The 18,048-nt window shown below is 26.6% G+C and overlaps 1 protein-coding gene and 1 long non-coding RNA gene across 3 annotated transcripts in view; both read right to left on the bottom strand.

Annotated features, from left to right (window-relative positions):
• The window catches only part of LOC149031542 (uncharacterized), a 59,001-nt gene extending 41,606 nt beyond the window's left edge, over nt 1–17,395 (bottom strand). For both annotated transcript variants that reach the window (XR_016177652.1, XR_016177653.1), the window contains exons 1-2: nt 17,261–17,395; nt 6,802–6,925 (exon numbers count right to left, since the gene is read on the bottom strand). This is a non-coding gene — a long non-coding RNA (uncharacterized LOC149031542). The remainder of the gene's footprint in view (nt 1–6,801; nt 6,926–17,260) is intronic.
• LOC107065963 (uncharacterized) lies at nt 6,885–12,320 on the bottom strand. Its single transcript, XM_015320109.2, is given in 5 exon segments — nt 6,885–9,187; nt 9,948–10,127; nt 10,830–10,984; nt 10,987–11,382; nt 12,134–12,320. Coding segments are annotated over 5 exon segments (1,524 nt in total). The 5' UTR covers nt 12,246–12,320; the 3' UTR covers nt 6,885–8,506.
• Nucleotides 17,396–18,048: the final 653 nt, after the last annotated feature.

The raw sequence follows: 18,048 nt of genomic DNA, 5'->3' as shown, positions 1-18,048 counted from the left end.
CACCTAAATATATGATTTAAAAGATATATAATATATAGTATAGTAATTAAAAACATATTTTTAAAGTCAATATAAATCCCATTTTACGCGAAAAGAATTCATTTCAATCTTCTTTTCATATATTTTTTTTTTTTTTAATCAATTCACTTAATGGATTAAATTCAATTATTATATTAATTATTATTATTATTATTATATTAGTATTTAGAAGGGAGGTTATGTTTATCTACGAAAGCGAAAAGGGGTCCTCGATTAAAAACCTTTTTATTTTTTTTTTTTTTTCAATTCGTAAATCACTCTGTAAGTATACGCGTGTTAACGAGGAAAGAAAAAAGGTCATTTAAACAAAAAAACAAATTATTACAGCAATTAAACCATTAAACCTCCTCCTCCTCCTCCTCCTGCTCTTCCCCCCCCCCAAGTCCCTTTAACCGAGTAGTGGTAATAGTAGTAGTAGTAGTAATTTGTTCCATGTTAAAATATATTTTATTCACATTTTCTTTCCTATCGTAGTTTCTTTGAAAAAAAAAAAAAAAAAAAGGAATTAAAATGAAATCAAATCCCTTTCACTTCCATTTACCCCTAGTCCCCCCCCTTTTCCAACCCTTTTATCCTCTAACTATACACTTTTGCAACTTTTTTGGTTTTTTTCATATACTTTTCTTTGGCAGAAAATATTACATAAATATATAAATGTATAGTAAAGAATATTGAATTTAATTGAAATAATTAACCCTTTGCATCCCTAGCCTATCACTCCGATGTTCCAACGTATAGGACATTAAAGTTTATTAGTGATTACTGGAAATGAAGTTATTTTAGCACAACTTTTTGACACATGCATGATGTTTCCCTGGTGTTTTCTCTTGAAATGGCACAAGATATCCAATCAAAATCTAGTCAAATTACTAAGAGATATATAAAAGAAATGTCAACGGGGTTTTTTTTGCACTTCTCGGGGCACCACTTTTTAGAAAATTGGGAAAAAGTTATTCATCTTTTGATAAATAAGTTCTTTTGTTTAAATATCATTTTGTTAGTTAGTAATAACAATTACAAATTTTCAACCCATGTATTTATACAAATTTTTTATATGAACAATAGCAAAACGTTCAACACACTATTTATCGTACTGTACAAAATTATAAGAAATAAAATATTGATTTTCTTTTTTGCAAAAATATATTTCTCGATGTCTACTAATTAATATAAGTCCCAATAATCATTAGAATCTGTTAGTTGGTTGAAAAGTTATACAAAATAATAGGAGGGTCTGTAAACGTGCCATTTCTGTGACGCGGAGTAGCTGCTACCCCCAACGTCGAGAATCGTGCGGGGGGTGCAAAGGGTTAAAAATTGAAAATGAATAATTATTTATATATTTGACTCGGTTAAAGGTTTATTGGGTTGGTTAATTGGTCAAAAACGACCATAATCAGATTTGGCAAGAAAATGTTTATGCTCGAAACGTAAAAATGGTGGTATCGAGGACCCTTCTCGTATACCGTGTTTCAATTTAATGTGCCTTTTCAAATTATCTGACCTTGTCAACGATATCATACATATTTGACATTGATATTTATCAGGATAATGTGATTTCATATGTTTTTTTAAATTTGCCACGCTTTTACCACAAAGTTTACATTTTCCCGTACTGACATTAGTTTGTTCAACCTTATTTTGACCATCTTTACTTATATCCTTCTCTTTTTTGCAACTTCCTGATGTTCCTGTAATTATAAGGATATATGACACGGCTTTTAATGAAAATTAGAACAAAAGAAAAAAATTAATAAAAGAAAAAGAAACTCATCTTTTTTTTCTATCAATTTTTTACTCAACTACTTTTTACTATGCTAAACAATCGATAACACGATCTACTGTAACTTTTTCTTTATAATCCCCAATTATAACAATCCAAAATTCAATCAATTTTTCTCAATCAACAATAACAATCTCAATATAATATTCAATCAAAATAAATCAAACAATCTTAAAAACAAATTAAAAATTACATTTCTTTCTACTGTCATTAATTAAACAAAATTTCTAAAAAAAAACATGGCAGTATATTTGTTCTAATTTTTTCAATTATTTTGTATCATACATCAAAATACTATACCCTTTCCATAAGAATCATTTATTCCCATTTAACAATAACAATCTCAATATAATATTAAATCAAAATAAATTAAACAATCTCAAAAAAGAAATAAAAAATTGCATTTCTTTCTACTGTTATTAATTAAACAAAATTTCTAGAAAAACATGGCAGTATATTTGTCCTAATTTTTTCAATCATTTTAAATCATACATCAAAATACTATTACCCTTTTAAAAACATAAAGAAAGAAATACCAACGTGAAGAATACAACAAAATCACATTCGCACTAAAAGATAATAAAAAAACAATTCATAAATAATTCAATAAAATCCCAAACTAAAAATACCTAAATACACATTTCGCAATACATTAATCATAATACCAAAAGTAACTAGAAAAAATAATAATAATAATAATAAATCAAAATAATTGTTTTGATAAAAAAACAGGCTTATTTTTTTTATTTGTTTTTTTGTTTAATTCACTACCGTACAATCCAATTTGTTCAAAATCCAATACTAATTCAAAGGATTCAAACTAAACGCAAGACGGAACAAACAACAAATATATTTATAAACAAATGTATCTACGACCAAGATAATCTAAAAAAAAAAAGGAAAACAACAAGATGGGAGGAATAGTAGTAGGAGTAGTAGTAGTAAAAGGATATTACGAGAAAAAGAAAAAGAAAAAAGAGGTAACCAATACTGAGTTATCTCTTTTTGACGAGTCAAAAGAAATCAAAAATTCCTTCACGAACAAAAGGGATCGTCTTTTTAAAATAAACAAAGAGATAGAGATAGAAATAGAAATGGAAATGGAAATGGAAATAGAAGTAGAAAGAGAAAGAGAGAAAAAAGAAAGAGAGAACAAAAATACTACACCGATTTTTCGACCTTTTCTAATTTTTTGTTTTGTTTTTTTTTTTTTGTTTACACGATCAATTGCAATTAACAAAAATATCCATGTTATGGTTATAAAAAAATTCGTGTTATACGAAGGGGGTTGTCAAAAATTATTAATCCTATGGACTGAAAGGGGCAATTGATTGGAACCTTAAAGAATTCCCTGAATCAAAATAAATACTGTAAAATTCATTTTTGTAGTTAAATATATTATATAGTAGAGAAAAATAAGTTTAATATTTATTAATAATTTAATATTTAATATAGGAAAATTAATTTCATTTAAATTTAGTATTTATAATATAGTAAAAATTAAAATTTAATTTAATTTAAGTTAATATTATTAATTAATAATTAATAATAATAATATAATAAAAATAAATAAATATTTTTGTCCGACTGTAAATAGGAAAGTCAAAGTATAGCAACGAATGAAATATAAACACCAAGAAAAATGTTAACCCTACAACACTAGAATTAACCCCCTAACAACCCCATAAAAACCATAACGCGTTGCTAGTTCTGTTACATGAAAACCATAATATTTTTTTCAACCGTATTGTAAAAAGATTAAGTGTATTATAAGATAAAATAAGAAAATATGACAAAATTGTGATGATGATTATTAGTTAAACATTTTCATTAAAAACCAATTACCTTCATTGTAAAAAATAAAACAAATCTTTTATGATTAATTAATAAATGTTTTATGATTAATAAACACATGACAATGTGTTGACAAATGACAAATTTTATTAATAAGAGTTTCTATGTATTTAATTATTCAATTTATTTCTTTAATTATTAATTATTCATTGTATTTATTATTTCAATGTATCCAAATATTCTAATAGCATTTTTCGTAGGTTCATTTTTCGTATAAAAATGGGATAAAGAGAAAAAACAAAATATATATATATATATATATATATATATATATATATATATATATATATATAAACATAAACCCCCATAGAGATAATAATGTAATATTATTAATAATCTAAAGAAAAAAAGAAAGAAACATGATCAATAATTATTAATAATTATTAATTCGAAGTTAATTAATATATGATACATGATAATATGTAAAATTTATGATAGAGAAAAACAACACGAAATCGTTAGATGACAGATAGAAAATAGTTTATAGGGGGAATAAAAAAAAAAAAGAGATTACTACATGCATAGAAAACCCCGTATGTAAAAATACATACATATATACATTATGGGTAGTACGTATATATGTGTATTGTACATACAATATGTAATATATGCACCTACGTATGTATCAACGTATGCACACACACGTACGCACGCATTCACGCATACGCCTATAGCATACATACACACACACATACATTTATCTAATATATAATTTATATGTATATGTACACACAAAATTGTCAATTGCCCATTTTTCTACACCATTTTCTATTTGGTTTTTTCTTTTTCTTTTTTTTTGTATTTTACATTCGTATTACGCACGATAAAAATTGTGCCCATTCTTTTTCAAAATCCATCGCATACACACACGCACGCGCTAGAGCGCACCTAATTACACAGATATAAATATATATATATATGAATATATAATATTATATATACACACACATATATATATATATATATTTATTTATTTATTTATATACGAGAAACATTGAGAAAGAGTCCAGCATACTCAGCAATCACGCAAAAGAAGACTCCCCATTGACCCACACACCATAAAGAACAAAAAGAAAGAAAAAGAAAGAAAAAAAATATAAAAATCATATGAGGTATTTTTAAATAGTAAAATAATTATTTATAAATGAAACGAAAAAAAAAAACAAAGAGAGAGAGAGAGAGATTTGGGAAGATAAAAAAATGAAAATAGAAAATTAGAAAGATAATTGTATACAAAAAATAAATAAATAAATTAATATTTATCAGGTATTTTTAAATAGAAAAATAATTATTTATAAATGAAACAAAGAAAAAGAGAGAGAGAGAGAGAAAGAGAGAGAGATTTGGGAAGAAAATAAAAAAGAAAAATTGTATACAAAATAAATAAATAAATAAATATAAATATATAGGAGAAACACGGTCCATTATGCTTAATAATAATAATAATAACAATAACAATAATAATAATAATAATAATAATAATACAACCAGTACCCCAACCATCCTAAACCAATGATATAAATTATTTTTTAATCAAAATTATTATTAAGTGTATCTTTCCTTTTTTCTCCTTATTGCATTAAAAACACACTTACGTACAAGTAAGAGTAATTAGCTACCACAGTGTAACATAGCAAATTCACGATATATATATATATATATATATATATATACCATCACCATAAAACACCAAGGATAATAAAATATATATTGTGTATAAATTTACACACATTACAAATGTAATACGTATATATATGTATAGCACTCGTGCATATATGTCCTATATACGTATACATATATACATATAAAAATGCGGTAGTAGTAGTAGTAGTAGTAGTAGTAGTAGTAATAGATAGTAGTAATAGTAGTAGTAGTAGTAGTAGTAGTAGTAGTAGTGTAATAATAGTAGTAGTAATAGTAGACAAAATAATTGCTAAAAAAGAATCCTTCACTTTCGCGTTTTTTTTTTTTATTATTCTTAACTTTACTTTTCTCATTTTTTTTGTTTACTTTATTATTTATTTATTTTTTGTTGTTGTTGTTGTTCTTTAATTTTATATCTGCTTTTTATTTTTATTTTATTTTTGTCGTTCGTCGTTGTTCTCTTTTTTTTCTACTGAATTGTTTTTTTAATCGTTGTTTTTTTTTGTTGTTGTTGTTGTTCTAATAAGAAGTTAACAACATCATAGACTACAAACAAAAATTCCATTTGCCAGATTCGGAAATAGAGGGGTGCTTCGTAAATATCGTACGATATGATGTAATAATAATAATAATAATTTGGATGTAATAAAAGAAAAGAAAAAAATGTTCTCTTGCAAATACTTTGTATTTTTTTTTGAGCATGCATTAAATTTTCCCTCGATTTCTCTTAACATCTAACGTATTTCCCATATACATTTGAAAAATCAAAAACAATTAAAAAGAAATCAAATAATTGGAGTTTTATTTTGAAATTTTTATTGTTAGAAATAATTAAAAAAAAAAAAATTCAAGAGACGAGAGCAAAAGATCGATAATCAATTAGTATTATTTATTTTTTAATTAATTAACAATCATTTAATATATCAACGATGCATTAAATGTTTTAATCAAACAATATATATACATATATATTTAATATGTAATCTGAGTGACAAGAGTTTATCAGAAAGAGAAAATAATAATCGTCTATTAATAGAAAATCATTGAACGTTATGCGAGAGAGATTTTACATTTTAATATTAGAAAAAAAATAAATAAATAAATGAAAACGTATATTAATATAAAAATTAACTTTCATATCAACAAAAATGTTTGATTTGAGAAAGAAATGATTTTTATTTTTATTCAAGCTTATACTTGGCTGTTTGCTTGATGATTTTGTAATGGGAAATATGTTAAATATGCGACTAATAAAAAACATTGTTGTAACAAACAAAAATAAATAAATACATAAACAAATCAAATAAATTAATGAGTAGAAAAACAAAAAGAGAAGAATTATGGTAGGAAAGACGAAAAAAAAAAAAACACGGAAAAAAAAATTGGAAAAAAATAAAAGTATGTAGAAGGAAAAAAATTACAAATTAAAAAATCAAAATAAAATTAGAAAGAGAGAAAAAAATATCATTGGAAGGTCTTACCATCAAGTCCATCGAGAATTTCCGGAGGATTATGATGTTCAGACGATTCGATTCCAGGTACCCCATCACTGAGAGCCCCCGCCGTAGGTCCGCCATCCTCTCCTAACAGTCCAACCGTATGACCCTGTAACAAGAATAAATAAAAATATATAATAAACCATAAGATTTGAAATTAATATTTCTACGATCTTATAATTATATTTATATAAATAATTATTTTAACTTAATAACTAATAAATTTATCCAAATACCCATATAATTAGAAATTAATATTTCTACGATCTTATAATTATATTTATATAAATAATTATTTTAATTTAATAACTAATAAATTTGTAATAGCTACACATTTTGAAAATATCTATCTCTCGAGACTTTATTTTCCCTATTTTATACAATTAACAAATTTTCATTTTCTTAAGATTGTGTTATATCATCAATTAATGATGACTTTTTCATTTTATAATATTTAATATTAATTATAATTAAACGCATATATATATATATATATATATATTATAATATATCCTCATAAATAAAAGAAAAATTCATCACAGAGCAACATATTATTTTGAAAATAACTAATAAAACTCATACTTTGGCACGCAATCATTACAATAAATCAAAATAATAGTATAAATGCATGCATAACATACATACATGTATACATACATATATTTATACAATATAATTTAAAAAAATATAATAAAAGACAATTTATAAAAAGAACGCCAATTATTAATTTTTCAATCAGCATTATTATCTCTCATATCTTTTTAAATAAATCAATTAAATATTAAATAATAATTAATAAATCAAATTATTTCAACATTAATTAATAATAATATTTAATAATGACGATTTTTAAATATACAAACAATCAAAAAATTAGATACCATTTTACTGTTAAGGCAAGATTGTTTTCATTTGTTTTTATAACATACAAAAATAGATTTTTTATATTCATAATATATTAATTTTAATGTACAACAGTTTCGAGAATAAATCTGTGTGTGTGTGTGTGTGTGTGTGTGTGTGTGTGTGTGTGTGTGTGTGTGTGTGTGTGTGTGTGTATTTATAAACATTTGCAACATTCTAATAAAAAAAAATAAAAATAAAAAAATGAACACAAATAGCAGACATTGCAGCTTACGTGTAAGATATGAACTTTCTAACATGAATGTATATATTTTATTATTGTATTAAGTTGTTATAAAAAAATGCAATTGAAAATTAACTTAAACTAAAATATAAAATATTATTTTAAAAATAACAAGAAATATGAAAAATAAACCTTTAAACATATGATAAACTATGTTAAAACTACTTAATTTTTGTAACGAATATGGAAGACGTAATAAAATATAATAATTAATTTAATATTAACAAATGTTCTTTTTTCTTTTTATAAAAAGAAAATATAATTTTAAGAGAGTAAAAATATTCTAATAAAAAAAGAATGATCTTTACAAAATATCTCATAAATATACACATAACAACATGCATATTAAAAAAAAAAAAAAAAAAAAGTATTTGGTATGCATGTACATTTTTTTTTTCTAATATATCAATATGATATTGTATTGTAAAATATTATAATATAAAATATACAATACAATAATATTGATATATCAGATATGTAAATATAAAAAAAAATGACAAGCACAAATGAAATTACAAAAAGAATGCTAGTAGATGGAAGTATTCAACAAGTGCTTTTAATATACGAATAACTTTCTTTAGTACCACTTTCTTTATCTACACATAGCTTGTGAGCCTTGCATTTATCATGATGATTTATAATTTCTAATCTAAAATTGCCATTCCCAGCAGCAAATGAAGTACGTATTTCTGGAATTGAATTGCTCCATTTTCTACAATACTTGCAAAACATAAGATTTGATTGTTTGTCATATTGAAGCCATTGATATGCGTTTAACCAATTAAGTTTAAATTTACCAGCCCTTCTACCTTGAAAAATATTACGTTGTGAAGTGTTACACATAGTTGACTGTATCACCGACATTTCTTTTTGCAAATTATTTACTCTCATAGATCTTGATAGATCATTGTTATTAATCGATGACAATTTAACAGTTTCACTATAATCTGACAAAGACGTATTATACTGAAAATTGGGCTCTACATTGTCATATTCAGAATGTTGTGATTGAAAAGGAAATACACGATTTTGCAAAGAGCTATGTTGATCTTCAAATTCTCGCAAAGTTCCTGACACATTGATACATAAAGAACCTCCAGCCATGATGGTACTTTCTCGTGAAACTCGCATCACAGTTGAATCTGGATGATTGGAAGTCATGTTCTGTACGTCCATTGTTTCGTCACTCTTCCCATCCCTTTGAACTATCCACTCCACATTAGTCTGTCAACAGAGAAGGAAAGGATATGTGCTTAATCGACACATTTTCATTGAATCTTTTTATGCGTAAAAGAAGCCAATTTTGCATCTCTTTATTCTTAAAATCCCTTCCTTTCCGTGTCTCTTTTGACTGCGTAGTCGCATAATATGATGATAATATGTAATCATCATTTAATTGTGGGAATAGTAACGAAACACTGACATAAGAAAAAAATTCAACTATAAGACAAAATGTAATTACACATTTTGCCTTTTGATAACAATGTAATCGCAGATACCGCTGACAAAATGTTGGTAATAGTCTTCATTCATGTCGCTTTTAAATATATTTACAGATATAAAAAACATAACACACTTAAAAAAGCATTTAATGAAAATTAAAATATAGATAAAGAAAATTGTTCTGAAAAATAACTTAGTATTATGATAAAATATGGTGGAATAATATATGTCAAGTACAGATGCTTCACTGCGATAACTTTTTATACAAGATATACATATATTTTTCCATCATTACAAGCTACCAAAAACTATTACAAAACATTGCTGAAAATAATAGTGTGCATAATTCTATAATAAAAAGAAAAAAAAAAAGGAAAATAGAAAACATTACATATGCTTAATGTGACATCGACATTAACATCGACATTGGCATCGACACACCGACATACTGACACACCGACATTACAAAATCTAATAGTAAGAAAAAAAATAATAATTGAATAATTTAATAATAAACAATAATAAACAAATGGTTACTTACTGGGAGAGATATGTTGTCATGGAAATCTGATAAGTGATGGTCTAATTCTTGCTTGATAGGAGCTTGTGGTTGCGAAGCAGGAGACATCGGTCGACTACCATCTTCTAATTCTGTTCCCAGGGCATTATTTACCTTTGGAATAACAGGCGGACTTGATTTATAATTACATTGCGAAGATACCTGAAATACAAATACATATTTGTAATATACATGTATAATTATGAAATTAAATGTATTCGCATACTTAGCGCAAAGAAAATGTTCTATAAGACTCATCGATAACTTTTGTCGATGACATGTGTATGAACTCTTAATTTAAAAAATAAATAAATATAAAGTATATTTTATAAAAATAAACAGCGAAGAAGCTTTTACTATTATAATAAATGCTGAAAATATAGTTATCATGTTCATGAATCAAATGATAGATATTATCTCTTTAGTCAAAATTCCAAGGTTACAGGCAAAGTTATTTGGAAAGCTGTGTAATCATATATACATGTGTAATTTATTGATAACAATGAAACGATCGTTATCAGACAAAATGTACTGTAAGTAAAAGAAAAAAGAGAAGAGGAGAAAAAAAAGAAAAAAAAAAGAAAAAAAAAAAAAAAAGAAAAAAAAAGGCCTAATAATTACTAATAATTAAGTAATAATTAAAAAAAAATCATTAAATTGCAAATGTAAATGGTTATTTACAAAATGAACATTTGAAAATATTTACATTTGAAAGTTTCATTATACTTGCACTTCTTTCGCAGAGAGAGCGAAGAAAGTTGTCGGTGTGAATTTACGGTGTGAATTTACACCGAAACATAAAAGTAAGTATAAGACACAGTCTTGTCGATGATACTCATGTAAGAGTATGATAAGAATACATACCTGAGAGTCAGACAAGAATCTTTCACTAGGAGGCCCAGTAAGTGAAATGTCATAGCTGCCAGAAAATTTTCTTTTCCTCTTTTCAGGGTGAGACTGAAGATTAGGCGAATCTGTATGCCTGATACCAGTCTGTGCTTCTGGTTCAGGAGAAGGACTTTTTCTTCGGTCTTGTTATTTACTCTATTATCTGTGAGGCCTCTGATTTGTAACGCCTCAGCTGTTTTGAGGAACATTGGTAAGACATGCTGGCTTACGTTAACTTCTCCTTTATACATAAAGTGCAGCAGCGCTTTCATTTCTGTATCGTTGACATCCTTCAAGAATATTATTGGATGTGGATGATTGTTTTGAAGGAAAATAGTCTCAAAGTAAGGACTACATGCGGAGAGTATTGTCTGGTGCGCTTTAAATGTTTCTCCAACACAAGCCAAGGTAACATCACAAAGTGCCTCTCTGGCAAGTAGTGAACTGAGTACGTCGGTAAGGTTGGCTGGGTGATTGTTCCACCGTAGGCAATACTGCTGGTCCATCTTGTCTATCTCCAATCCCAGCCCTACAACCAAACTAGCTGCCCTGAACTGTCCAACACTTAAAAATCTGATCACCCTGAACAAAATATAGAATGACTCTTCCTAACCCTTAAAACAATAACTCACACGAGTTCCCCGCGCGCACACTATCTCCCTCCAATAGTCCTGACGATAACTCTTCGATGATAATATCGCTACTCTAAACCAACACAACGTCCTCCGTGCTTCTGCAAATGTGCCACATTGCAGTATAACTGTAAAACCCTTCAGGGTTCACGCGTCGCTACTATACGTGCCGAAAACATACATTTTTGGCATAACCTCGACAAACGTAGTAAACCGATTCGCGATGAATCCACTAGCGATAACGCGAGATCTTACATACGATACGAGGTTAGATCGCTAATTACGACGCAGTACGTAACCACCCACGTAAACGACAAATATCCAATACGATGAAGATAATGTTTTCGGCAATGTCAATATTCGCGATGCTTGGGCGCCATTGTCGGCCGTCTTTCTCTCTCTCTCTCTCTCTCTCGCTCTCTCTCTCTCTTTCTCTCTCTCTCTATCGTCTAAACCACACGAGAGAGCCTTCCTGCCTCCGTGGAAAACTCCGTTTCTTAATTGCCGATTTTCTAACCAACCGTCGTTTAAACACCATTAACTTTTATTTACTATTAATACTAACTATATAACATTTAACTAATTACACTAATAACATTTAATCGAACCTTACATTTCAACCGATTTTAATAATATATTACTACTCACCTTTAGCAAACTTTTTGCCATTACAACGCCATTCGACCCTTAACGTCCACTGCCATACCAATCTGCCAATGCCTACGGCCTTATTTTTAAAATACTTTTGACCTTCGTGCATCTGCCGTAACGAATGGCGCGAAGGGCGCTCAAATTCAAATCCGACTCGAACGCCTCGCAAGAATCCTAACACAAACTACTCGTTCACGTTATATTCACGACCACCTAATCTCACGTTTTAATCGTTTTTTTTTCTTCTTTTCTTTCTATTTATTTTCGTATCGTTCTCTCTCTATCTCTCTTTCTTTCTCTTTCTTTCTCTTTCCTAACCTATATATCATTCTTTCTCACTATCTTTATATCTTTTTAACTATATCACTAGATACGAGATTATTTCGGACGTTGGTTACATGATTTTAAATATATATATATATATATATATATATATATATATATATATATATATATATATTATGTATATATAAAACAACACCCGTGTCTCATATCCCATATTGATTCCTTTCCTTTTTTTTTCTCTTTTCTTTACCAACCGTAGAGAAAAATTTTTAACCTATATTTTCTTTTTAGTTTTTTTTTCTTTTTCAATATTTTTATTTCTTTTTCTTTCTCTCTTTTTTTTTTTTAATAATAATAAAAAATTTGTTTATCTACTAATATTGATTATTGCGCGTACTGCTATATATTTTTTTTCTTTTTTATTTTTTAATTTAAAATTTTGTATTTTTAATATCTTTTTTCTCTCTCTCTTTCTTTCTATTTATATATATATAGCTGTACTACTTCCTTTTTACGTAATTACGTTACAAGTCTTCTTCCTGCGTCATCTCCAATTTCTCAATATTTTTCTTTTTTTTTTTTCTTTTCTACAAAACTATTTCACGTGTATAATAAGAAAATATTATACATGTATACGTCGAAAAGATAAAAAAAAAAACTTTAATGAGTTTTTTCTTCGATGCAAAAAAAAGAGAAAAAAAGAAAAAGAAGAAGATAGACACGAAGATAAACTTTTCGATAGATAAAGAAAGTTTAATATAAAGTCTTATGAAAGAAGGAAGAAGATGTGTCTTTTAATCGTACAACGAACAAACTAATATCATCAATTTTTATTTACAAACGTAATATAACGTTTTGCATTTTCCTTTAATTTTTTTTTTTTTTTTTTCTAAATAATTAATCAAGCAAACGTCTAACCCATTTTTTTTGTTACCGTACGATACCAAACTCAATTAAACAACATGGAAAATATTGAATTTCAAAAAGTCGAGAATATTTAAGATTTGTACTCGTAATTTTTTAATGATATTAAATAAATAAACAAAATTAAAAAAAAAGAAAAAGTAATTTTAATTCGTTTTAGTAAGCAAAAAATAAAAAATGAAAGAATGAAAAAGATACACGAAATGATAGATATTAATTATCGAACATACGGATTGCACGTCTTTCAGATAAAAATGTTTCTTCTTATCTTGTTGACCGTAACCATTGTGATAATTATCATCCGAAATTTTATTCAGTCCAATCAAACCGAAAAGAAGACTTCTCTCTTTTTCTCTTCTCTTTCTTTCTCTCTCTCTCTCTCTCTCTCTCTCTCTCTCTCTCTTTCTCTCATTTCGATAGAAATTTCGAGTAGCGCAATCGAAAGAGTAAATAAACGTGACTGTCCTGCTTAGTGTCTCGAATTCGAATGAATGCCTTCACGCTTCCTTTTCAATGCGGCAAAATCTACTTTTACGCGTTTTAAAACGTTCCTTCTTGTAACCAAATACTTTAAAATGCCTAAAACTACTATTACTAACTATTTCTTATTATTATTTTAATTTTTACTCTTTTTTTTTTTTTATTTTGATTCTTTTTTCTTCTTTTGCTCAAACATTTTCTTTCAAAGGGATGGTAGTTGTTTTACATTTCATTTTATTCGTAAATTCGTTTGAAATGAATATAACCAATAATTTTCATATTGTAAATTTTTTCATTTAAAAAAGTAAAAAAAAAGAATTAAATATGGAATATAATTGAAAATATATTATTTGTTTTTTTTTTTTTTTTTTTTTTTTATATTATTGTTGCTATGATTTTATTTTATTTCTTAGTTTTCTTTTTATTAGAATCTCAACCCATTGACAATAATTTTATTTTATATCTTCGACACACTTGTAATGAAAATAATGTTTTTTTTTTTTTTTATGTTTTTTTTGATAAGTTTTAATTCAATTAAATGAATATGTGATATGAGATTTGATGGAAAATCAATATAAAAGCGATTAAAAAAATATTTATTATATCCAGAAATATATATATATATATATATATATATATATATATAATTCGTATTACATATATATATGTATAAATATTTTTTTGTTCTTTCGTATATGTTGATATTTCCGATAATTGGACCGACGACATTACGACAAAGTAATTTATTCCAAAGATAATTTCTATCTCTATCTCTCTCTCTCTCTCTCTCTCTCTCTCTCTCTCTCTGTAAGATAATCTAGTCATGGAAAACGATGGGTACAACCAAACGGCAATGTGTATTCAATCGAATGAATCCCGTTTAAAGCAATTTGAGGTTCCCGTTTTGGGTGAGTTGTATGGGTGACGTCATTAAACACGTTTATAGGTGCGAATCGAACTTTAATCATACGTCCCATATGGGTAACGTTTACTACAAAAAACATGGGAAAAAAGAGAGAGAGAGAGAGAGAGAGAAGAAATAAGAAAGAGAAAACAATCTTTTCACGTTTTAAACCATTAAACTCTTTCCTCCATTTCTGTTCTTTTTTTCCTGTTTCTTTTTCTTTTCTTTTCTTTCTTTCTTTCCGTGCATGGCAAATATTTGACCAGACTAAAAAACACCGAAGCGTAAAAATGGACGAATAAAAGATAGATGAACAAATTGAGAGAGAGAGAGAGAGAGAGAGAGAATTGAGTGAAATGAAAAGAGAAAAAATTAGATTTATATTTACTTTGAATAATAACTTGAAAAAAAAAAAGAACATTCCATTTTTAGAGGATTTTTTTTCCACCCTATGTTTCATTTAACACACAGTAATAATAAACGATAATTCACTTAAAAATACTTCTCCAATCTTTGTCGCGTATTCATTTAATTTTTACGCTTGGTGATACGATAATCCCTTTAAATGTACACACAATCGAAATGTCGATTTGTATAAACGAACATATATTTAGAAAGAAAGAGAAAGAGAGATGGGAATACAATATAATCGTTGTGTAAAGATCAAACGTAATCCTCTATCGATTCTATTTACATATACTAGAAAAAATAATCTATCTTTTTAGAAAATAATTTTTAATTATTTCATTACTTATTTTTACCTGTTTTTACCTATTTTATAATTTTTATCTAATATCTACCTATACTAGAAAATATTCTACCTTTCTAGAAAATAATTTTGTTCACCTGGAGGCAGGAACGTGCTCGATTTTTTTTTATCCCCAATCTTATGGAAATTTGTCGTGGATAAAATTTACGACGACGTAAAATAAAATAATGTTTAATCGTTTTATATATTTCACGTATCTATACATAAAAGAAAATATTTTTGATGCAATATTTGATTAATTTTATTATTATTATAATTATATCAATTCATTTTTTAATATAGTTATACTTATCGTTTCAATAATCTTCAAATTTCAACAATAATAAGAAAAATGTATAATAAATATATTGGCAACTCATAAATATATATTATTATAAATAATTTAATAAACGTTGTGAAAAATTATGAAAATTTGATAAACCTAATCAAACCTATTGCATTTTTTTGTTCGTTCACAAAATTCCTGCGTGTCCAACTTGAAATTCTTTCATTCTTTCTTTCCTTTATTTTTTTGTTTCAACACGATCAAATCCGGTAATAAAGACGAAAAGGTAATAGGTAAGGTGAAGGAAGGGTAAGGTTGTGGAAATGTGTGGGACGAGTGGAAAGGTGAAAGGTAGATGAGAGAAGAACGATAAATGTTCTCCCCAATCCAAAATGAACGAGTAATTAAACGGTGACCGGTGTCGGACCTGGCTACGAAAAGTCAGATTGAATCAAATTTTTAATTGAAACTAGTTTTATTTTTCTTCTTTCAACCCCTTTTCTTCTTTTACTTCTAATTTTTCGACTTTTTTATTTTATTTTTCTACTTCTTTTCACACCCAGAATCCGAGGAAAACAGGAAGGTTCCTTTTACTCAGATTGGTGCTTTGATCAATGACGAAAAAGATAGTTTTAAACGTTTGGGAATAGTTTTCATACTAAATTGAAGTATTTTTTCTTTTTTTTTTTTAAAAAAAAGGATTCTAATTACTCTTCGATTACAGCTATTTAACGAACCCTCTTTTTTTCTTCTTCTTTTCTTTCATCCCTAACCCTGTTCTAATTTTACGACGATCAAAAACATTTCTAATCTTCAACTTTTTTTCTAATATTTTTCTTTCATTTCCTTTTTTTTATTTTTTTTTTTTCACTTGGTAATTCAACTTTTAACATGAATATTAATTAAAGAGAAGATATATGGAAATGTTCGTCATAAATGATGACGATGAAATATTAATAAATAACGTTACGCGTGTATGTTTGTGTAAAAAAATTGGGTTAATCTCTTTTTTTATCGAGTCAGTATTTTATGTTTATAATTTTTGGTTATTTAATATTTCTTTTTAATAAATAAATGGTCAGCATTTATAATAAAATATCAAGTATGTTAAAACCACAGTAAACAACATTTATCAATTTTATTTGGAAATATCCACAAATTATTATTTCTATCTAATAAAACTAACAAAAAAAAAAAAATCATTTTTCTGCTTACCGAGGCATTTTATTTATTTATTTATTTATTTTTCTTCTTATTTTATCAAATATTTGTAATTAATTAATTAATGAAAAAATACTGACTCGAAAATATACAATTATAATAAATATTTATAAAACTAAATCGATCGGATAAATAAATACGATCGATTTAATTATAATAAAAACAATATTATCAACATCATATATGAGATCTTTGAAGATATAAAAAAAAAGTAAGAAAAATTACGAATAAATAAATAAATAAATAAAAACAATCGAAATGGAAGGATTGACAGACCTGTGGATATCCTCCGATCGAAGGAATCCTTTGAATCTTCTTGTCTCCTCCATTCGTGTTTTTTTCTTTAATTATCTTCAGGTAGTTTAAAAAAAAAAACCATAATCCTTCTCGGATGGATCATTGAAATATTTTTTTGAAAAATCGTACGAAAAATGTCGTACGATTTCAAAAGAACGATCACAATTTTCAACATATCATTCGAATCTTTATTTTGAAAGATCTTCCAACGTGGCAGATTCAAAATGGCGTATCTTCGATTGACGATTTAAAAAAAAAAAACCCCTTTCCTCACACGTTTTTCGTATATCAATGATTTTTTGTTTTTTTTTTTGTTTTGTTTAATTAATTATAAAAATATTTTATCAATCGTGCAACATTGCAAACTTTTTCTTCATCACGTGAGGACGGTCTGTGAATAATCGATTACGATTATTATTTTTCGATAATCGAGTTTTAAAATGGTTGAAGAAAAAAAAGAACTAGAGAAAGAGAGAAAGAGAGATAGAAATAATGAAAAGAAACAAAAACCAAGAAAAAATATGCGAATCGATACTTTTCGTGATGCATTTTATTTTATTTTTTATTTATTTATTTTTATTTTTATTTTTTTTTTGTATTATCTTCAAGAAGAAAATTTTTTCCTACGTTTGGACGGCTTGAAAAGGAAGTTGTGTCTTCGTCATATTAGAAGACAACATTATTTTCATTGTGTTAATCGTTTTTTATTTTTTTTTTTATTTTGTTTCCACAACGATCGAACCAGGATGTAAATATCGATAGTGTGT

Source organism: Polistes dominula, unplaced genomic scaffold (assembly GCF_049000335.1).
Source record: "Polistes dominula isolate Pdom_NZ unplaced genomic scaffold, Pdom_raw_medaka contig_17, whole genome shotgun sequence".
Classification (NCBI taxonomy): domain Eukaryota; kingdom Metazoa; phylum Arthropoda; class Insecta; order Hymenoptera; family Vespidae; genus Polistes; species Polistes dominula.
This window is presented reverse-complemented; position numbering and strand designations above follow the sequence as displayed.